Below are 23,968 nucleotides of genomic sequence, written 5' to 3' on the forward strand. Positions count from 1 at the left end.
GTTGGGGGAGTTTGAAAAGAAGAAACTTCAAAGAAGTGATTTCATCTCAGGGGTAATTTCCTCCCTGCCTCGAGCATTCTGACGACAAAACATTTGCCACAAAATGTGTGCAGTGGTGGAATGTCGACAATGCGATTTTATTTCAATCTCCCACCACCACCACCCAAAAAAAGCAAAAGCTTTTTGGGATGTGCCAGAAGTAAAAAAAAGAGAGCAGCGTGCCAGACCCAAAGCCTGGGAAATTCAAGCATGAGGGAATCTACTAACTAGGAGAAGAAATGGGCAACCACAAAAACAGTGGAAAACAGTTGAAACTTCCAACAGAAGAAGAACTGAGCCTGGCCTTCCAGAACCAAATAAGTCTTTCTTTCTTTGTTTCTTTCTCTCTTTTTTTTGCCTTTTTTCCATTACAGAATGCAGCTTTTTTAAATTGGGAAGAAAAGATCCCTTTATCACACTTTAAGAAAAGAGCTTTGAAAATTAATGCAGATTAAGAAAAGGGAGCAAGATGTGGCTGGGAATATGAAACCTCTCTTGGTATTTTTCTCTTCCTCTTTACACTTACACTTTACACTTCCTCTAGTGTACAGGTAGTCCTCGCCTTACGACCACAACGGACGCCAAACTTTCTGTGTGCTAAGCGGGAACATTCGTTCAGTGAGTTTTGTCCCATTTTACGACTTTTTCTTGCCATGCGAATCACTGCGTTTGTGAAGTTAGCAACATGGGTTGTTAAGTGACTTCCCCATGGACTTTGCTTGTCCAGAAGGTCTCAAAAAGTAAATGCATGACCCCCCCCCCAGGCCACTGCCACCATCATAAATATGAGTCAGTTGCCAAGCATCTGAATTTTGAGGATGTGACCCTGGGGATGCTGCAATGGTCATAAGTCTGAAAAACAGTCATAAAACACATTTTCCAGTTCCATTGTAACTCTGCACAGTGTGGCCCGCCAGCGGATCTTGGCAGCAGATTCGGACAGTGAGGAGGTTGGGGAGGAACCTGGGCCAGTCCTGAAGTCTGTGGAAGGCTCTGAGGAGGGCTCTGCGTCGGAGGCAGAGAGGGGGCCAGGGCCGTCTGACAGTTATCAGCTGCCTTTGGAATCAGACATCAGTGAGGCAGATGAACAGCTGGAGCCTGTTCCCAGTATGCGCATGCGCAGAGTTGCCAGACGAAGGGAAGAGCTAAAGAACAAGGGTCGACTTGGGAGTAAGGCCACAGGTGGATGGTGAATGGCCCCTCCCAGAGGGAACAAAAGAGGAGCGAAAGGGGAGTCTGCAGGAGACAATTATTGCCTCAGTAATTGTGAACTATCTTGAAAGACTGTGGGAGAAGAAAGACTTTGCTGGAGAGGAATTCACTGTAAATTAAATAAAAGGGGTTTTAGGACTTGCGGCGGTGACGTCAGCGTGTCAGGGACCAAGGGGACTGCGCTCCGTTCCCTAAGTTCCAATTTTCGATCTGGGAGCCACTTTTTTGGCACTATTGACCACGAAGAGGTCAATAGATTAAAGGGGAAATTCCCGAGGACCTCGGAGGTGGCAGGGAAAATCCCTTAATTCCGACCGAAAAAAACCCAGCCCTTTCTGAGCTGGCCGGAACGCTGACTGCCGTCTCAGAAATGGAAGCGAAGATTGAATAAAGACATCACCAAATCAACAAAGAATAAGACTGTGAAAGGTACATACATACAGTGACGGAAGTATAAGTAAGAGAGAGACTCCGAACAGATCGGCAAGGCTGAGCCATAAGGAAGCGGCGAAATGAAAGCAAACAGAGCGAATCAGTGAGACCATCCATCCATCCATCCATCTATTATCTATTTCCATCTATATTCCCAGCTTGTTCTTCTAAGAACATCAGAAATCGCGGCCTGAAAGCAACTGCCTTCAGCATAATCTTAAGACCTCAAAAAACCTACAGCTACCTCTCCTTGTTATCCCAAAACTTCCTTCTTGGAAAGCTGTCAAAATCTGGGCTGCCAGCCTGCACATGTTTGAACATTTTAGCCTCCAAGGACATTCTCTGCCTCTTTCCCTGCGGAATGCCAAAGGCACAATTCACTCATCTCTGCCCGATGCAAAACAAAAACCTAAACATTTAAAATCCAGCATAACTTTGTGCCAACGGGGCAAATGTGCCAACTCTGGGATTCGTGCGCGCTCCTTACAACAGGGATGGGTGAGGAAGTGGAGTTCTAATGAACCCCTCCCTATCAGGTAAATATCGTCAGCTTAGACTTCTGGCAGGTTGATCCTCTGCTGATCCAGTTCTACAGAGGAACTATTGAGTCTGTCATCTGCACCTCCATAACTGTCGGGTTTGGCTCTGCAACCCAACAAGACAGACACAGACTTAAACGGAGAATTAGAACTGCAGAAAAAACCATGGCTACCAACCTGCCTTCCATGGAGGTCCTGTATACTGCATGAGTCAAAAAGAGGGCTGGGAAAATATTTACAGACCCCTCGCATCGTGGACATAAACTGTTTCAACTCCTACCCTCAAAACGAAGCTATAGAGCACACCAGAACAAGTAGACACAAGGACAGTTTTTCCCCGAACGCCATCACTCTGCTCAACAAATAATTCCCTCAACACTGTCAAACTATTCACTAAGTCTGCACTACTATTAATCTTCTCATCGTTCCTATCACCCATCTCCTCCCACTTACGACTGTATGACTGTAATCTTGTTGCTGGTATCCTTAAGATTTATATTGACTGTTTCCCTATGACTATCATTAAGTGTTGTACCTTATAATTCCTGACGAATGTATCTTTTCTTTTTATGTACTCCAAGAGCGTATGCACCAAGACAAATTCCTTGTGTGTCCAATCACACTTGGCCAATAAAGAACTCTATTCTATTCTCCTTGCCCTTGAAAGGTTCCTATTGGAATCCTGAGGACTAGCAACTTGGCCTCTTTCATTCCAAACACGCCCTCCATGTTGGCGAAATCATGTCGCGCCAGTTTCCAAAACTGGGAATATCTGACCATATGGGAAAAGGGTCACCTTTGCTGGGCGTCGGGTTGGGTGGCATATAAATGCAATACACGGATGAATGGAACGGAATGCATTGATTAAAATAAATGTAACGCGTTAACATAAAGGTAATGCATTAATATAAATGAATGTAGTACGTTGATTAATATTAATGCAACGCATGTAATATAAATGCAGTGCGTTGACTAATATAGATTATTGTATTACGACATTTATAGTTAATATGCCAAGGAAAAGCAAACATCCTAACTGGATCAACTCGGTGGAGTTATAAGGAATTGGGCGAGGTTTGCAGGGCAGAATTATGACTCATCTGCTCTAACCACCATCCAAAAACCTAAATAGTAACTACAAATAGTCCTCGACATACGATGATTCACTTAGTGACCGTTCAAAATTACGACGGCGCCGAAAAAAGTGACTTACAACCGTTTTTCTCAGTTACGACGGCTGTCTCGATCATATGAATTGGCAACAAGATGCTTGGCAACTGACTCCTATTTATGACGGTTGCAGGGTCCTGCAGTCTAACGTGATCCCCTTTTGCGACAAGCCAAGTCAGTGGGGAAGCCACTGATTCACTGAACAACCATGTGATTAACACAACTGCCTGCGAATTCATTTAACGACAGTGGCAGGAAAGGTGGTAAAATGGGGGCAAAACTCACCGAAGCAATGTCTCGCTTAGCAACAGGGATTTGGGGCTCAACTGTGGTCATATATCAAGTGACTGCCTCCATTTAGACCACTACTGTAGGCCCAATAAAACTTTCCAGCCAACTGGAATTAAGAAAGTGAGATTTACATCCCTTTTGCTATCTGGTTCAGTAACGTGTCATCAATATTGCCCAGTTCCTATGCTGATTAGACTTAGTGATGGCTACAGACACCTTGGGTATAATGGGAGTTAGAAGGGACTTTTAGAGGTCTTCTAATCCAGCCTCCTGCTACATCCGGGAACGTACTCTTGATAAATCGACCGAATTCTTCTTTTCCTTCTTGCAAAACAATTCAAAAGCCAGTTCTCGATTCTCACTTTGAGTGGAAGGTTGGGGGCGGGGGGGGGGAAATAAAACAAATAAACCATCCTTCTTGGAATTTGAAGTGGTGAATTCAACGCTCCCTTATCAGTCCTCAAGTATGAGGAAATACAGTAGCTACGGATGGAAAGCTCCTGTTTGAGATTCCAGACAGGTGATTTTGCAAAATTCTTTTTTTTTTTTTTTTTTGGCTGGTCTTTCCTGGGACTGAAACACCAACGGGTTCTTTGAACCTCTCCTTTATTTAGTTTTCTCTTTAAATATATATATATTGCAATATATATATATTGCAAGTTCTCCCAAACAATATCGTTAACTAGGAAGGTGCTGGTTTGGCTAAGACAACCAGATCGGCGATAGGATAGGATCACAGCAACAATCCTCAAGAAGGCCTCGAAAACCTGCATTTTTGCAAACTATGCAGCTAAGGGCTCAGGGCAAAAAAAAAAAAAAAATTCCCCCACAAAATCCAGTGCTAGTGTTGGATTGCAAAGAAAGAGATTACAAAAACAAACAAGCGGTTAAGCCAGATTTATAGAAACAGCCTTGGAAAACAGCCTGTGGCAAAAAAAAAAAAAAAAAAAAAGCAGGGGTAGAATTGAAAATAAAATACGGTGTCATCGAAGTACATTTCCCTATGAATAAATTTGTTTGTTTTTTTTTAAAGTTGCTAGTCCTCTTGAGGTTGTGAAAAGAATCCAGTGACATCTGCCTCGGCACGCTGTTTGCAAGAATGACGAATCAACTGTACAACTTTCCTTTTTTAAAAAACTGAACTTAGCAATGTGCATGCACTGTTTTTAATTTCTATTCCATTATTATTATTATTATTATTATTATTATTATTATTATTATTATTATTATTATTATTATTAGTTAATCTTTAGTGAGATTCACAGCCAGTATTTGTAGCTCAGGGTTGAACCAACACTGAGAGGGCAAGCCACTAGAATATAAAATGAGAGCAGATCCCGCTCCTTACTAGCCCTGATGATGTTACCTACTTTGGTAATGAAACGTCTGCAAGAACGAGAGAAATCAAGCCTTTTTAGTAGCGATTTAAATCACGGTTTAAATCGTGCTTTAAATCGACTTGATTTAAATCCAATCCACCCCTGTACAAACATAAAGGAAACCATTCCGGATCTCATACTCACCACGTCGTAATTGGTTGGTGCTCGGCTCCGGGAGGCTACGACGCCAACGCCGGTGATGGGATCCATAGGCACGTTGGCCAAAGCATCGGTGAGCTCTCTAACCTCGGGCATGGTGGACGGATCCTGGAAGACAAGAAGAATCCAGAGGCAGAAACAGGTCACAATGCAAATTTTAGGGATTAGATGCATCGTAAGAAATTGCCTGAACCGGGATGGGTGCTTGTCGACCAATCCCCGTTTAAGGGCTCACTTGTTCCGGCTTGCTATTCTGAGAAGTTTGCGTTCTCATCAGATAAGGGCTACCTTTCCAGAGAATTTGCAAAACGTTTAAACAAGTGCTTGGAAGAGAACACACACAGGGCATCATCTCAATGAGAAAAAAGATTGATTTTTTCAATCAATGGTCCCAGCCAAAATAAATAAATAAATAAATAAATTCAAGCAGAAGACCAAAAAAAAAAAAAAAAAAGGATTTCTAAGCATCAAGGCAGCCTTTCCGTTCCAATATTTTAATTTTCCAGAACTAAAAGTAGTATTTTATTTATTTATTTAGGGAATTTATACGGCCGCCCACTCACTTTCGGTGGCTCTCGGCCAGGAGTCGGCAACCTTAAACACTCAAAGAGCCATTTGGACCCGTTTCCCACAGAAAAGAAAACACCAGGAGCCACAAAATCCTTCCCGTGCCTGACTATTTCTTGAGCGGCCACAAAACTAGCCTATGTAGTTGAATTCAACGTTCTGTTTTCTTCTGAAACTTTTCTTTTCTTGGATTTATCCATGGGGGCCTACCGGGGGTTGAAAAGCTCAATAAATCGCGTACCGGCAGGTGTCGCACATTGGCGGTTGTGACGCATATTTTGAGTGACAGGGAGCCGCAGCAGAAGGGCGAAAGAGCCACATGCGGCTCCAGAGCCGCAGGTTGCTGACCCCTGCTCTAAGCGGCCTGCAAATATACCGACTCGAGTTGCTTCGACTCAAATCTCATCTGCTTTGAGGTCGCCCCGAAAGTGGTTTGAACTCGCAGCCACGTGGAAAAGGACTGAAGCGTGAAGAGCTGATGCCTGAGTTTACTACTTTGTTCCTTTTCCCTTCCCATCCCACTTTCCTTCCATGCCGTGCTTTTTAAAACGTCCATTCAAGGGAGAAAAAGACTGCATCGGTGCTTATATTCCTAAATTGCTGAGAAATTGCCGTTTCCATCTCGAAATTCAGCCTTCAAGCATTGGAACAGAAAAAACGGAAGTTTAAAGGGGGAGGGACCTAAAACTGCAGAACCATCAAGAGCTTCCAGAGACATCCATCTTCTAGAGTTGAATTGTATTATTCTGGAATCCTTCTAGAGTTCTAGTTCATCTTCTAGAATTCTAGAGTTGACTTATATTGTTCTGGAATCCCTCTAGAGGCCCAGCTAGTCTTCTAGAATTCTAGCTTATTTTCTATAATTCTGGAATTCTAGAGTTCCGGCCCCTCTAGAATTTTGGGTTGTATTTATATTATTCTGGAATCTTTCTAGAGCTCTAGTTCTTTTTTTTTTCTAGAATTGTAGAGTCCAATTACGTTATTCTGGTCCAGGTAGAAGGCTAGATGGCTGGAGGGGCTTAAACCTGGAACGAAGGGGTACTAAAATAAGATTATTTCTTCCCCAGCCAAGACTGGTATTGTTAGTGAACAGGAAATACGTCATTTTGCGGCACAAACGGAAATTTAACTTCTCCCAATTAGCTTTCTGCAGGAAGGAGGGAAGGAAAGGAGGGAGGGAGGGAGGGAGGGAGGGAGGGAGGGAGGGAGGAAGGAAGGAAGGAAGGAAGGAAGGAAGGAAGGAAGGAAGGAAGGAAGGAAGGAAGACGGGAGGAAGGAAGGAAGGAAGGAAGAAAGGAAGGAAGGAAGACGGGAGGGAGGGAGGGAGGGAGGGAGGGAGGGAGGGAGGGAGGAAGTAGGAAGGAAGGAAGAAAGGAAGGAAGGAAGGAAGGAAGGAAGGAAAGAAACATGGTTTCAGGATCCTGGTCTGTTTAAAATACTTATGCCACCACTGAGCTTCCGACTGCATTCACACCAACCTCTGTCCTTGTATATTGTAACGGCCTTCCACCTATTTTTCTAGATACATAACAACAGACTCATAAAGGTACGTCTACATTCCTAGAAAGGGTCTCTCCCGCCCCAGGCATCTGGAGATGGCCACCCACACAAACCACACAAGCAAGTATGACTTTATTATTATTATTATTTTGCAACTCCTTTGTGATAGTTTTCCTGCCTTGGGAGGAGGCTGCATTTTGCCTTGAGATTTCTTTCCCCAAAGTTACTCCCTCTTCAAGGTATGTAGGATGGCAGGGATCCTAAGGAGTTTCTGTAGGGTATACCATGGGGGTCCTTGGGTCTCTCTCTCTCTGAGCCGGACGGTTTTCTTACAGAAGTTTCATGACCCAACTAGGTAACGTCCTCAGTGCTACAAGGGAGTGGGGTTTGTGGAGCGGAGAAGGTGGTTTATAGGGTCTCTCCGAGACTGGTGGTTTTCTTGCAGACATTTCATTATCAAACTAGGAAACATCATAGGTAGTAGAAAGGAGTGGGATGTCCTCTTCCCCTGCTGGCACTGATGATGTTACCTAGTTTGGTAATGAAACGTCTACACCAAGCTCAGGGAGCAGCAAAGACACTAAAGTTCAACCCTGAACTACAAACACAAATAGTCCTTGACTTTCAACAGCTCGATTAGTTCGCCAGTTCGAAGTTACAACGGCACTGAAAAAAGTTGACTTATCACCGACCGTTGCAGCATCCCCGTCATCAAAATTCAGACACTTGGCAACGGACTCGTATTTACGAAGGAGGTAGTGTCCCTTTTCCAACTTTCTGACACGCAACGTCAGTGGGAAACGTCAGTTTCATTTAACAACCATGTTACTCACTTAACAACCGCGGCAACAAAAGTTGTAAGATGGGGCAAAATTCACTTAACAAATGTCTCACTTAGCATCAGATGAGTTGAATGGCGGTCATACGCCGAGGACTACCTGTATAGTAGTCCAAGAGGGCCTCCAAATCTCACCTGCAAAATTTTCCCAAAACTGAGCAGCACTATTTAATACTGTTGCAAGAATCCACTTCGAAGCGCGCTGCACCTGGTGGGAAAACCTAAGAGTAGCTACACCACCCTGAAAAGACCGTGCACCGTTAATGCCTCGATGCGCTTCACATGTTAAAGTTTGCAAAACACGGCTTGCTCCGTGCACAACTGGCTCGATTCTCACATCGCGAATTCACAAACCGCGGTGAACAAATTTATAATGACTTAGTTCACCCCAGACACTAACCTCGTTTCTCCACCCCCAATCAGCTACCTTAAAACCTAGATTAAAGATAGCTTCGAGAGATATCCCGAATATCAAGGCGTAAACTGATAAGCCGCACATCAAGTACACTTCACTGTTGTTACACCGAATATACAACTAACTGGCTGAATTGTATACATTACAACTTGCTATACTGGCATTTAGCAAGGTTTACTTTCATCACTCCATACTAGTTTACAAAGACAGCACTCCCTGTCAACAAACAAGGAAACTATATGATGGCTTAGCAGGTTTGACTGAACAAGCCTGTAGCAATCTACAGTCAACCCATTGAATATTTCCAATATATTGCTAACTCGTCCCAAAACTGCCACACTTCCTTATCCTGTAGCCCTTCCTGGCTTCCCTTCAACTTTTCTTTGGAGGTGGGGGATGAACTCTGATTAGCTCTTGTTAACCTAACAGTAGCAGTTTTTAAAAATAAATAAATGAATGAATAAAATAAAATAAACAAAGCCAGTTAAGATATTATGTTCCTGTTGTTGAGCTTTCAGGAATCCCAATGCAGCACGTCCGTAATGCAATTTCAAGGGGACACGCTGGGGAAAAAGCTCATTTCCCCCCCCCATCCTCATTTAAAGGGTCCCTTCCTTGTTCCACCCGCTGGGACCCCCTTCCCTGCTTTTTCAAAGGGGGGGGTCTCTTCCCACTGGAAAATGTTTAAAGCGCGGCAGCTCCAGAGATTGGGATCCTTTGCAAGATCGGAACTAAGAAAGCAGAGAGACAATACCAGGGGGTGGGGGCTTCAAACCTGAAGACCTAGGTGCCATTCCAGGGGGTGGGTGGGTGGGCAGCCCAGCCTGGGCGTGCAAAGAAACTGGGGTCATGCAAGGGAAGTGCCCACCTTAAAGCGTTAGAAAGGCCCTTTAATGCAACAGAGGGGGGGGACTGCTCCCAAACACAAGGGGCTTTCCAGGCATCCCACCCCCCCCAAAAAAAGAACACAGGAAACCCAAAACAGCATCAAGGAAACTGGGCAGGATTGAAGCTATCGCAATTCAAAAGAGCAGGCCTGCCTCCTCCAGGTTGTGGTCTTTGATTGGCTGGCAGAGATTTTGCTTGCCTTGTATTGGGGGAAAAAAAAAAGAGGGAGGGGAGAGAAGAGGGGAGGGGGCACAAGACAAAGCCAGCCCCTTGTTCTTTGCAGGGTCTCTCCCCCTCCCCCCTTCCCCCCCCAACCTCCCCTCCCAATCTCTAGCCCCTGAAACAAGGGAGAGGGCTTTCCTCCCCCCCTCCCCATTTAAGGAAAGGGGAGAGTTACCCCCCCCACACACACATATATATACAAACACACATACACAATATGCACAAACGCGCTTTGCAAGGCCTCCGCGCTTCTTTCCCCAGGTTTAGGATGGGGTGGGTGGGTGGGTGGGTAGGAGAAGGGTCCCCCCCCTCAATTGCACCCCCAAAAGGTGCATGGGGGGCGGGAAGGGAAGAGGGAGCCAGGAGCGCAAAGGAGAAGGGGACGCAGCTTTCGGGAATTCAATAGGGGAGCAATGATGGGGAGGGAAGAGGGGGGGGCGCAGCCAGGCCTCATTGAAAGTGGGGTGGGTGGGTAAGGGGAGAGACACTTAACTGTTGCCCGGGGTGCTGCTGATGGCGGCTGGTGGCGGCTCCCCCGTTTCAGGCAGAAGCAGCTTTTCATTGCCCGGCGGAGCGGAGGAAGAAGAGGAGGAGGAAGAAGAAGAAGAGGAGGAGGAGGAAAAGAAGAAGAAGAAGAAGAAGAAGAAGCGGTGGGAGGGAGGAAGAAGAGGAAAAGGAGGAGGAGGAGGAGGCCCGGCGGGGCCCGCAGGAGGCGACGGTCCTTACCGGGCGTGCAAAGGCGAAGCCCCCCAGCCCCGGCCAGATCCTAAGCGGAGCAGCCCCGTCCAAACAGCCCGAGCGAGGGCGGAGGGAAAAAAAAAAAAAAAACGGGCAGCCGAGGCGGGCTAACACCGCCTCCCCAAACCCATCCGGGCGCTGTCTCCGACGAGCCGACGCCGCTGCCGCGCTCCAGCCACAGAGCCCCCTGCCTCCCGGAGCCCGCACTGCCGCTGCCTCGCACGGCCTTCCCCCCCCTCTCCGCCACCACCTCTCGCCGCCCACCGGCCCCAGGCAGAAGCGGCGCGGCCAGCCGTGGCAAAGCCCTTGCCGTGCGCCCAGGGCGCACAAACCACCTCCCCAAAACCTCTCCAAAAGCGCGCCCCGGAACGCACCGGCCGGGCTGCGCGAAGGAAGGAGAGGGCTCCCCGGGGGAGGGCCGAGGAGGGCGCGCTCCAACCCGAGCCTGCCTTCCCACCGGCTTAGGTCGCCTGCCAGGAGGAGAAGGACTGGGGGGAGGTCGGTGGAGGGGCTTGGATCCCCGCTCTTTTGGGTGCCCCTCTTTTCTAGCTGCATCTTCTTTGGCAAGGAGTTTCAGTATTTGGCCTTATGTTTGTTTATTTGGCCTTTGCACACTGAATATTCGAGGTGATTATCTATCTATCTATCTATCTATCTATCTATCTATCATCTATCTCGTTTAAAATAAATTTTTAGTAGAGTATAAATATTAAAAAAACATAACATAACATACACACAACAAACATTTATGCAACATATAAACAAAAGAAATTATGTTTCCTTCTTAAGCGTTGTTTCAAAGTAACATTCTGCTTGTTATATATTTCTTCACCTCCCCTTAGTGTAATAACATTTTCTATATCGGTAATATCTATCATCTATCTATCTTCCATTTAGCTAGCTAGCTATCGGTATCTATCATCTATTATCTATCTATCTATCATCTATCTATCTTCCATTTAACTAGCTATCTATCGGTATCTATCATCTATTATCTATCTATCATCTATCTATCTTCCATTTAATTAGCTATCGGTATCTATCATCTATTATCTATCTATCTATCATCTATCTATCTTGCATTTAATTAGTTATCTATCGGTATCTATCATCTATTATCTATCTATCATCTATCTATCTTCCATTTAGCTATCTATCTATCGGTATCTATCATCTATTATCTATCTATCTATCATATATCTATCTTCCATTTAACTAGCTATCTATCGGTATCTATCTATCTATCTATCATCTATCTATCTTCCATTTAACTAGCTATCGGTATCTATCATCTATTATCTATCTACTATCTATCATCTATCTATCATCTATCATCTATCTTCCATTTAACTAGCTAGCTAGCTATTTATCATTTATTATCTATCTATCTATCTATCTATCTATCTATCTATTTATCTATATATCATCTATCTACCATGTTTCCCCAAAAATAAGACCCCATCTTATATTTTTTTTGAACCCTGAAATAAGCGCTTGGCCTTATTGCCATGCACTCAAAAGCCCGATTGGGCTTATTATCAGAGGATGTCTTATTTTGGGAGAAACGGGGTATTTTTGAGCCCTGTTTTTCCCCCCCAAAAAAATGGGTTGATAAAGCCTCAAAAATGGGCCCAAAGAGCCTCAAAAGCAGGCCAAAAATAGCCTAGAAAACAGGCCAAAAAAAGCCTCTAAAATGGGCGAAAAAAAGGCCTGAAAAAGGCCAAATAAAGGCCCAAAATCAGGGCGTGCGAAGGCCAAAAAATGGTGGGCAGGGCTTCGACAATATTCGGTCTATAAGACGCACAGACATTTTCACCCCCGAAATGTATAGTCCGAAAAATACGGTATTTTCAACAAATAAGAAGGATAAATACACAGTGCTAAGTTACAACCATCTCTGCCAGGCATCCATGGGGGGGGCACATGTGGGGGCCACACATACATGCATCGGGAGCGTGCAGGGGGCCATGCGTGCATGTGCAGGGGGCACACAAATGGAGGGGTGCGGCACATGCGCGGAGCTGCGCACACATTGCATTTTGGGGGTTCACGCAGGCTTGCACTTTGGGTACTCGGTCCGGAAAAGATTTATTTATTTATTTTTATTTGATTTATATGCCGCCCTTCTCTGGAGACTCAGGGTGGCTTACAGTGCATTAAGCAATAGCCTTCATACTATATATTTATACAAAGTCAGCTTATTGCCCCCACAATCCGGGTCCTCATTTTACCTACCTTAGAAAGGATGGAAGGCTGAGTCAACCTTGAGCCTGGTGAGATTCGAACTTACAGTAATTGCAGACAGCTGGTGTTAATCACAATGCTTTTTTAGTCTGCTGAGCCACCAGGCCCTGGTGATTAGCCATCACTGGCCCTATACCATGTTAGACAAATGGTTGTCGGAAAGGAGAGAAAAACAGAATCAAGTACATGCCTCCAGTCCCAAAGACAGGCAAAAATAAATATTTGAAAGGAAATCTCAAACGTCGTGAGAATGAGGTTGTAAAACAGAACCGTGGTCCACAAGGGATAAAAACTTTTGCAAAGATCAGAAAATATGTTGTGACACAGGTCTCTAGCCTTCAGGAATGGACAGCTCCCAGTTTATCATTGCCAGAATCTGACTTAATTTCTACTCTTTCCCATAATTATATGGAATTTAGCCTGTTTTTCAGACCTACCCAATTTTGTGGGCTGGTCGGTGTACTGCACTCAGATGCAAAGAGATGTCAAATTTTAAAAAAATACCCCAAAAAAAAAAATTGATGTGCCATAGAATTCTTGTGTGATTGGACACACAATGAATTTGTCTTTGGTGTATATGCTCTCGGGGTACATATAGAATATATATATATATATATAAAAGCGAAAACCACTCACGCATCATCACGAAATCTCCAGAACCATAAAGCCTACAAACTTGAAATTTGCCACGTATATTCCTCTTAGCTTCTAGGTGCTCACTAAGAAAGGATTTTTCGAAATGACCATCAGATCATTATTATTATTTTTTTTAATTTGATTTATATGCCGCCCTTCTCCGGAGACTCAGGGCGGCTTACAATGTGCTAAGCAATAGCCTTCATCCTTTTGTATATTTATACAAAGTCAGCTTATTGCCCCCACAAACTGGGTCTTCAATTTACCTACCTTAGAAAGGATGGAAGGCTGAGTCAACCTTGAGCCTTGGAGAGATTCGAACCTGCAATAATTTCAGGCAGCTGGTCTTAATAACAGGGTGCTTTAGACCACTGTACTACCAAGGCTCATTAAATTATTATTTCATATACAGTATTATATTCACATGCTCTGATGCTAAGGAAATTGAACTGCTGGCAGTCGGCAGAATTATTCTGCACCACTGCATACTAGCCACCTCCTTCCACTTATGACTGTATGATTGTAATTTTGTTGCTTGTATCCTTATGACTTATATTGATATTGTTTCCATCATCCTCAATAACCACAGTGGCAGTTTTGGGCTGGGATGACCGAAAGGGCCTTGCCCGAGTCTATCATTCCACAATAACGAGGAAGCCACAAAAGAAAAATTCTGCTTTGCTTTGTAAAAAACAAAACAAAACAAAAAACTCTCTTCGCAGCTTGGATTAATGATCGAAACCTGTTCATTAATGGCTGCGGGGCCATCAATTAGAACTTAATTGCCAATTTTGATCCCCTGCCTCCTTTTTGCGGCTGACACCTCGGGTTTTTTAAGCCCGCTATGCCATTCTCAAGAATCTGGAAAGGATGCCAACGTGAACACAAAGGAAGACTGGCTTTCGCCATTCTTTCGCAGCCTGGTACCAAACAAGAGATTTGGTTTTAAAGCCGGCTCCTCCGTTTTTAACCGACGCTTGGCTAATCTCGAATTCTCTTCTCACATCCCTTCAATCCCCTTTGAAGCGGGCCTAAAGGGAACCAAAATGCAGAAGTGGCCGTGCGCTGCCTCGTAAGGTTAACTCCGACGTCCGTGGCGTAAGGTTACTATTTATCTAACACAAGCGGAGTTGGCGCACGCATCTGGCGCCTGGCACTTACTGAAATTATTTATGATTTCCACCAAGATTTAAAAGCTCATCGCCGGCCTTGTAATGCAGTAACTGATTGCACGGCTAATGTAATTAAGGGGAGATGATGATGTCCACGTGGCACGGCAGATGGTGGCATCCGTTGCGATCGGCAGCGCACAACTGGCAGGCAACTGCACAAGGGCAGTGAGGCCCCGGCAGCTGGAGCCTTCGTCGCCGTTGGCCTGGAAAATAAAGGCAAGGTGGGAGAAGAAAGGAAGGAAACAAAAGGATCTAGAGATTGACTATGTGCCATGAAGTCAGGATTGCCTTTGGTAGCCGCTTTAGATAGACCTTCTCCTAGATGTCTTCTTCTTGGTCCTTCAGGTCTTCCCATGGTAATTCTTTTGCTGCTTTATTTGAGTCCTTGCACCTTGCTGCTGTTCATCATCATCATCGTCATCATTGTTGTGGTCCGCCAGCAGCCTGTGGAGCTGGCAGCGGAGTCGGACAGCGATGAGGCTGAGGAAGAACATGGGCCAGTCCTGGAGGCTGGGGAAGGCCCGGATGAGGGCTCTGTGTCAGAGGCAGAGATGGGGCCTGGGCCATCAGGGAGTGATGTGCGGACTCCGGAGCCTCCAGAAGCTGACAGTAGAAAGGCAGAGGAACAAGAGGAGCCTGTTCCTAGTGCATGTATGAGAAGAGCTGCCAGAAGGCAAGAGCAGCTCAAGAAAAAAGGACGACTCGGGAGTAAGGCCAAGAGATGATTGGCCCCTCCCATAAGGCTTAAAAGACCAGCAACGGCTCTTGGGCTCTTTGTCGGAAAACAACGTTGACAGTCTTGCTGTACTTATCTCTTGTCGGCGTCTTCTGCTTTTCGACTTTTGCCAAGAGAAGCCTTTGGCAGTTTGCCTAATTATACCAAGGTTGGTGATTAGACTGAAGAATTTGTGTTATGAAGAGTTTGTTTTAATTTAGTTTGGACTACGCTGAGAATGAGTTAATTCTCAGCTGTTCTAATAAAGTCTGTTTGTTTTATCCCCAAATCTGGGGGTGTGGTAGATGCTCTCATTTCTAACTAGAACCAGGGGTGAGCTGCTGAGGGTTCACAGAGGTTCAGGAGAACCTCTAGCTAAGATTCTGTGCAGTTCAGAGAACCCCCAAATCCCACTCCTGGCTGGCCCCGCCCACCCCACCCCTCCCCTCCCACATGGCCCATTTTGGATGCAGGTAAGTGCAGGGCACATGTGGAGGCTCGGGGAGGGTGAAAAACAGGCCTACTGGAAGTTCATGAAGGTCAGAGGGCCTCCAGTGTCTGGGGAGGCAATTTTCGCCCTCTCAAAGGCTCAAGGAAAGCCTCTGGAACCTGGGGAGGGCAAAAACACCCCCTCCCCCACCGTGTTGCAGGAGACTGACTAGGCCACGCCCACCCAGCAACCGGTCAGAGAACCCCTTGCTAAAATATTTGAAGCCCACCCCTGACTAGATCTCTACATGTATGCTGATGACATGCTAAAGCGTAAAACAGCAATTGAGCGAAGACACCCATAGAAGTGAGAAATTTGATAGGGCATTTAGTGGGGACCTCTTTTTTTAGATTGGGAAACCTGGACACCCCTGGAACCTGGACACCATGGAAACTTGAAGGAGACAGTAAAATCAAATGAAACGGTCTCATCGTCCATAATTTTCACCCATCCCTTTCGGATCGAAAAACGCCACCAGAAAAGAGCCACCAGAAAAGAGCCATGGTGGTGCAGTGGTTAGAATGCAGTATTGCAGGCTAATTCTGCCGACTGCCAGCAGTTCGATCCTGACTCAGTTTTCCATCCTTCCGAGGTTGGTAAAACGGGGACCCAGATAGTTTAGGGGCAAAGATGCTGCCAACTCTGTAGACTCGGTATATATAAGTCGAAGTGCTATTGCTATCACCGGGAGAAATTTGGAAAGAATTTTCCAAGCATTCTAAGGATAACAGAAAAGAAGCAAACAGATAAATATTTTCATTCTGTACCACTCCAGAGTTGCTTCGCAGAGCCAGATGTGTGGCCTGTAAACACAAACAGAAACTCGCTTGGAGAGAAAAAAAATAAATGAAAACTTTTCCCCAGCTTCTTCCTGAGTCTCCCGTAAACCCTTTGTAAGTCTTGTTCAGCTACTCACCCCTTTCAAATCTGGAGTTGAAAGTCAGGCTTTCTAAGGGCAGGAAAAAAATGTCCGTTAAGTCACCAAACGCACAACCAGCCAGGAAAAAGAGGACCTAGAATTAAACTAGGTTGGTTATAAAAAAGAAATTGCACCTTTGTGTTAATAAAGAGCAATTGATTGCTTTGGGCAGTCTTCATCCTGGCAGGCAATAAAGAGAATTAACAATTTGCTATGTCAAATGCCAGAGAACCTTACACTGACCAAGGAATTAAAACGGATTCAAGCGATGCTGACTCAGATATCTGAGAGCTTTGGCCAAAACCTTAATGGGATAACATGCTATAAATATATGCCCGTTCCTTTTGTAGCTATAATCCTACTTACTCACAAGCAGGCATGGACCAATGATGCTGGTAATGAAACATCTGCAAGAAAACCACCAAGCTCAGAAAGCATCAAGGACCCCACAGTCATCGTCTTCCTCCTCCTCCACCTCCTCCTCCTCCTCCTCCTCCTCTTTTTTTACTTTTAAAAGCATTTTTTTCTACAACCTTAAGAGGTTGCAGGAAAAAATGCTTTGAAAAGCCTCTGACGATCCCAGCTGAGCCGAGGAATCATCAGAGGCTTTTTTTAAAAAACTTTTAAAAGCATTTTTTCGGCCGAAGAGGTAGTAGAAAAAATGCTTTTAAAAGTTTTTTTTAAAAAAAGCCTCTGATGAGGTGGGCGGGGTAAGTGAGCAGCGACCGGGCCGGGGACCAGTTTGGGGGCGTGGCCAGCCAATGTTGTTACCGGTTCTCGGAACTACTACAAATTTTTACTACCGGTTCTTGCAAACCGGTGCGAACCGGGAGCAACCCACCACTGGGCAGAACCACTCATTTCACTTCAACATTTTTTTTAAGTGTTTTTAAGTGTTTTGTTTATTGTTTTTAATTAATGGGGCCAAATTTATATATGTATATTTTAACTGTATTTTAATATTTGTACTTGATGTTTTTACTTGGCTGTTCACCGCCCTGAGTCCTCAGGGAGAAGGGCGGTATACAAATTCAAAATAAATAAATAAATAAATAAACTGCGCAATTTCACACTCCCGAAACCTCCACCATTCAAATCGAGGAATTTTGTTCCACAGATGTAAACTTATTTTCATTCCGCCCCCCACCCTGCCCGCAGTAGTCAGTTCCACTTACCTTCGCTACCGGTTCAGAACTGTGAGCGTGCTCGCATGGGCGGCGCTTCTGGGCATGCGCTGGGCATCCATGATGACATCCAGCTGGGTGGGCGGAGCCTCCCACTGCCGCTGCCATTACCGGTTCCCCCGAACCGGGGCGAACCGGTAGTAATCCACCACTGCTCCCCCTCCCCCGCCCAGTGGGTCCTGTGGGCTGAATTTTCAGCACCAGCTGCTGGCAGAAATAGAGCCCCCCCCCCAGCTACAACTAACGAAGTCAATGATAAATTGGAGACGTGGCCTCTGCAAAGCAACAGTAGTTTTAATCGTCAAATATACGCATGCATTATGTGTGTGTGTGTGTGTGTGTGTGTGTGTGTGTGTGTGTGTGTGTTTGTTGCCGCAAAGCAAAGGTTAATGTTTTTTATTGTTCAATGTCATGTTTGTAGCCAATTGTAGGAGGAAAGGAATTGTTTGTGGGGGGGAGAGAAGGGGGGGGCTGAGCCCCATCTTGGTGATTAATTGCCGCGAAACTAGCGGATCTACAATTATTTTGGCGGCGGTGAACAAATAAACGTCTTCCGTATTCATCATATTCAAATGAGGCAGTAAAATAAATGACGCCGACGTCTTTGACGAACAAAACCTTTTTGTTGTTGTTGTTATTGTTGCTGTTTTTTTTTTTTTTGCCATTGCGAAATGTACTAAAGAGAGAGAGAGAGAGAGAGGGGAGGGGGAAAAAAGGAGAAATGGTAAATGAGATACAGCTCTTGTCAAGGGATCGTGGACTATTTGTCTTCACACAACGCAGCGCTGGGCTGACCTATCCCTTGCTGGTTTTAATTTATGTCACGAGATGTGCCTTCATTATGTGCTTCTGATGAAAAGGAAGCTGTGGTTTATCATAAAGAATATATCTCTCTCTCTCCCTCCCTCCCTCCCTCCCTCTCTCTCTCTGTCTCTCTCTTTCTCCATCTTTCTCTTCTCCCCCTCTCTCTGTTTTTTTCTCCATCTCTCTTTCTTTCTCTATTTCTCTCCCTCTCTTTCTCCCTCTCTCCCTCTGTCTCTCTCTCTCTCCATCTCTCTCTCTGTCTCTGTCTCTCTCTTTCTCCATCTTCTCCCCCCTCTCTCTCCGTGTGTCTCTCTCTCTTCTCTCTGTCTCTCTCTTCTCCCCCTCTCTGTCGCTCTTTCTTTCTGATTCTCTTTCTTTCTCCGTCTCTCTCTCTTTCTCCATCTCTCTCTCTGTCTGTCTCTCTCTGTCTCTCTCTTTCTCCTTCTCTGTCTCTCTTCTCCCCCTCTCTCTGTCTCTCTGTCTCTCCTCCCTGTCTCTTTCTTTCTCTCTGTCTCTGTCTCTTTTTCCGTCTCTCTCTCTTTCTACATCTCTCTCTCTCTGTCTCTCTCTTTCTCCATCTCTCTGTCTCTCTCTTCTCCCCGTCTCTCTGTCTCTCTCTTTGTCTGTCTCTCTCTCTCTCTCTCTTTCTCCATCTCTCTGTCTGTGTCTCTCTCTTTCTCCATTTCTCCGTCTCTCTCTCTCTCTCTTCTCCCCCCTCTCTGTTTCTCTCTCTCTGTGTCTCTCTCTTTCTCCATCTCTCTGTCTCTCTGTCTCTCTCTGTCTCTCTCTCTTTCTCCCCCCTCTCCACGTGTGTGCAGGCCTTAAGATCACCTTCTCCCCCCCTCCTCTCCCCCCCCCCCATAACTCTCCTGCCGATAGAAGTTCTGTTTTCCATTAGCGTCCATCCTGCCCGGTTAAAGTACCCAGGTACCACTGCAAGCCTCTCCCATCATTCATCATAATTTTGCTTTCCACTTTGTCACAGCTTGGGTGTTTAAGGAAGATAGATGGCTCAAGATGTATCCCTTTCAGAGGCTCTTTATGCTCCGGTGAGTGTGTCCGATGCAAAATTAGTTTGCCACTTTATTATTTCCCTGCGAGTGTTTGTCACAACTGGCCTCGTTGCACCTCCTCTACCCGGCACGGGCTTGCCGGCTGCCATTCAAGAAAGCCGTCAGGGGAACGGCAGAAGCGGTGAGGGCTGCCCTGTGTTAGTCCCCGTTGACCCCTTGGGGGCCTAAAGAAAGGTCGTATCAAGAAGGCCAGGCTTATTCAAGGGAGATGAGAGGGGGTGGGGGGTTAGGACAACAATCAAGTCAGCGGAGTGGGGTTCGAATGTTGGGTCTGCTTTTGCCAGCTGACATCCTGCCACCATGCAAGTAGAAGCTTTCAAGCTCTGGGAGAAGGGATCCAAACAGTGGTGGGTTCCTCCCGGTTCAGCCCGGTTCAGCCGAACCGGTAGCGGTGATGATATGATGTCACCGAACCAGTTCTCTTTGTTTGGGAGCTGGGCTGTTCGCGCTGTTAATAGCAAAGAAAGGAACATCTCCGGATGTAAATCAACCCATTGACAAAATGCCTTCTCCAGTGGCGCCCAACTGGGACAGAATGAATGTTTTCAACAAATTGCAAACAAGCATTACCCTCCATCTCCCACCTTCTAGGTGTGAACGGAACGGAAATGAATATGTATGTGTTTTTACGGTATTTCAGAGGTGTCATGTCTAGCGAGATGCTATTTGCTTTGCCAAAGAGAGAAGAAAGAAACAGGAGTGGCTTCCTTCATTGCTTGCTGAACACAGAGCTGATCTCCAAAGGGTTGCATGGAAGGAATTTGTTATAGCAAAAACATCCCCAATTAATTTGAAGGAAGAAAGTCTCGCTGAACGGTTCAGAAATACCAAAAGACTAGGGGTGATACTGATAGCCGTCTTCCAGGACTTGAGGGGCTGTCACAGAGAAGAAAGGGGTCAGGAATGACAGGACAAGAAGTAAGGGATGGAAATGTGGTGGACATGTCCAGAAGCTAAAAACTATTGGAATAAAATTAAGATATGACTGGAAGAATTGATACAACAACATATTGATTTAAAACCAGAGCTGTTCCTACTGGATATCCTGTCAGAAAAAATTAGCAAAGAAAATATTTATTTGATTATACATGTAATAACAGCTGCAAGGATTTTTTATTCACTACATTAGAAAGCAGAGAAAATAACTTTGGAAGGAGAAGTAATTAAAAAAAATAGATTGTGCAGAAATGAATAGATTGACTTTGATGATTAAAGAAAGAGAAGATTCAGAATACTTTAAGAGATGGAATCAATTCTACTATTGGTTAGAAATGAGATACGAATAAGTAAATTAATAGCTATGTATAAAAATGCTATAATCAGAATATTTTGTTAGTGATGAATTGCTGTAATTGATTGGATGAGAATGAAGACAGAAGAAATAACAAAAAGAAGAACGATTGGAGACAACACCGAGATGTCACACGGAAGGAATGACTGATGTATTAAATGTTTGTTTGCTTAAAAAATAAAAAAAAACTTTTAATAAGAAAAAAAAGAAGAAGTAAGGGATGGAAGCTTATCAAGAGAGATCCAACCTAGAATTAAGGAGAAATTTCCCGACAGGGAGAACAATTAATCAGTGGAACAGAATTTGTGACTGCTCCATCACCGGATGTTTTTAAGAGACCACTATTTGCCCGGATTGGTATAAGGCAGGCAGGACTCTCCAAAGTTGGCAACTTTAAGACGGATGGACCTCAACTCCCAGGTTTCCTGCTGGCTGGAGAACTCTGGGGGCTTGAAGTCCACAAGTCTTAAAGTTCCCAAGTTTGGAGAGACCCCCGGTAGAGGGTCAAGGAGTTGGACTCAAAGACTCAACTCCAAGATTCCTTCTACATTCTGGTTGAGTGTTCCTTGGGGCTCTCTAAGCTTGGATGTTTTCTTGCAGATGTGGAGTATTGATCACGTTACTTAGTTGGGGTCCCGAAACCTCTGCAAGAAAACCACCAAGCTCAGAGAGCACCAAGGACCCCCCCTCACATTTCAACCCTGAGCTACAAATATTCTCTTCTATCTGTATTCTGTTTTTTTTTCCCCTGCCCACTTTGGTACTCAAAACTTGCACAATTCGTTGGAAACGAAGCCATTCAGCTCTTCTCCCACACGATGGAGCTGTTGGTACCTCACACAAGCATCCAGGGCTCCTGCAAGAATTCAAAAAATTAAATATAGGTGAGACAGGAAGGTGGGGTAACGGTAACAAGGACAGTTTAAACCACCAGCAGAATTTAAAGGTTACAATGCAAGAAGCAAAGCCAGTCACAAATGATATTAGTTAGTGCCACGTTTTTAATCTAGTGGCAACTCTGGATACCAAAGAGAGAGGAACAGGGAGTTTCACCAGGTATTTCATCTAGGTCTGCCGTTGAGCAGGGGGTTGGACCAGAGAGTCTCCAAGGTCCCATCCCACCCTATTATTCTACGTTCTATGTGTGTTTTGATTGCCTGCTCATGAGTTTGGTTTGGTTGCTTCTTACAACACAACAGTAGCCAAGAGATTTCAGCTTCTCCAGGGGATGAGCTCAACTAATTAAGGTTCAAAGCCCTATTGGAGTAAAGGCACAAAATGTCTCTAAAAGGGCTTCCACACTGACCTAAACATGTGGAAACAATTTACCTGATCTTGGTGGAGACGGTTCATTCTTTGCAAGATCTCAACCCAAGAGAGTTAATTTTACACTCTTTGAAAAATCTCCTGAATGAATCTCTATCTATCTATCTATCTATCTATCTATCTATCTATCTATCTATCCATCCATCCATCCGGTCTTCTTTATCGTGTCTGTCCATCCATCCCTGCAACTCACTCTCTTTCTTTCTCTCTATCCAGTCTTCTTCATCATGTCTGTCTATCCCTCTATCCATCCATCCATCCATCCATCCATCCATCCATCCATCCATCCATCCATCATCTACTTCTTTATCATGTCTATCTATCTATCTATCTATCTATCTATCTATCTATCTAGCCATCCATCCATCCATCCATCCATCCACTACTTGTTTATATGTCTGTCCATCCCTCCATCCCTCCATCTATTGATCTATCTATCTATCTATCCATCCATCCATCCATCCATCCATCCATCCATCCATCTAGTCTTTTTAATATTTCTGTCCCTCCCTCCCTCCCTCCCTCCCTCCCTCCCTCTCTCTCTCTCTCTATCATCTATCCCTCTATCTATCTATCAGGTTTCCCCAAAAATAAGACCCTGTCTTATATTTTTTTGAACGCTGAAATAAGCACTTGACCTTATTACCATGCGCTCAAAAGCCCGATTGGGGAAGCCTTATTTTGGGGAAAACAGGGTATCTATCTATCTATCTATCTATCTATCTATCTATCTATCTATCTATCTCAACATGATAGCTCACAAAATTCAAGGCAGCAGAAGGGAAACCGTGGTTTATTATTTCATTTCTGCATTTAAGGGGTCTCTCCTATTGCTTTCCCCCAATCCATTAGTGGGGAGGTAAGCTAAAGGATCTTCCTTGGTTCTACTTGGCTACTCAGAAGGGGGAGAGCCAGTTGGGTGCCGTGATGAAGGCATCAAGCTAGAAACCAGGAGACGGTGATTTCTATCAGATGGGTAACCTTGGGCCAGTCACTCTTTCTCAGCCCTAGGAAGGAGGCAACGACAAACCACTTCTGAAATCTTGCCAAGAAAACCAGACGCACTTGTCCAGACAGTGATCAGTGACTTAAACGTGGTTGAAGGTGCTGTGTAAACACAGCCTCTATGTGAGATACCTATCTTTCCAAAGATGTGATCATCCTAACTAGTGGTGGAATGCTGCCGGTTTAACAACTGGTTTGATGAGCGCGCACTCCGTGCTGAAAATGGAGCATTTAAAAGTTCAGCTGCTTACCTTCCCTGTCAGCAACGGTAAGGAGAACAGTGAACGGGAGTTGTGGAATCAGCTGTGCCGCATAATTGAGATGAGCTAGAAAGCAGGAAATAAAGGGCAGGATAGGGCAGGGCCAGCTGATCGTCGGAGCTACCGGTTCGTCTGAACCAATCCGAACCGGCTGAATTCCGCCTCTGATCCCAACCCAAAAGCTGGACCTTGAGTGTCCGCGTTGCGTGCTGCCAACCACTTCATTAAAGATCTTCGCCGGTCCTGGGAAAGCTTGGGTTGACTTGCTTGCTGAAATGTTTTGTGGTTGAGATGAGATCCGATTTGTCTTGACGGAAAAGCCTGCCTGGCCTGCATTATTGATTACAGAAACTTCGCCTCCGCAACACTGACGGCCAACTAAGCCAGAAGGCACAATCTGACAAGAATTGGTAAAAGAAAAGAGAGCCGATGGTCTTCTGATGGAGACGAGGAAGTCCAT

The 23,968-nt window shown here is 45.1% G+C and overlaps 1 protein-coding gene across 1 annotated transcript in view; it reads right to left on the minus strand.

Annotated features, from left to right (window-relative positions):
* MVB12B (multivesicular body subunit 12B) overlaps positions 1-5,323 on the minus strand; it is a 52,623-nt gene extending 47,300 nt beyond the window's left edge. The window contains exon 1 of the mRNA XM_070955713.1: positions 5,207-5,323. Within this exon, the coding sequence (XP_070811814.1) occupies positions 5,207-5,317 (111 nt within the window). The 5' untranslated portion in view covers positions 5,318-5,323. The remainder of the gene's footprint in view (positions 1-5,206) is intronic.
* Between the last annotated feature and the right edge of the window lie 18,645 nt (positions 5,324-23,968).

This window comes from Pituophis catenifer, unplaced genomic scaffold, assembly GCF_029215685.1.
Source record: "Pituophis catenifer annectens isolate HBS135680 unplaced genomic scaffold, rPitCat1.0.hap2 SCAF_17, whole genome shotgun sequence".
Classification (NCBI taxonomy): domain Eukaryota; kingdom Metazoa; phylum Chordata; class Lepidosauria; order Squamata; family Colubridae; genus Pituophis; species Pituophis catenifer.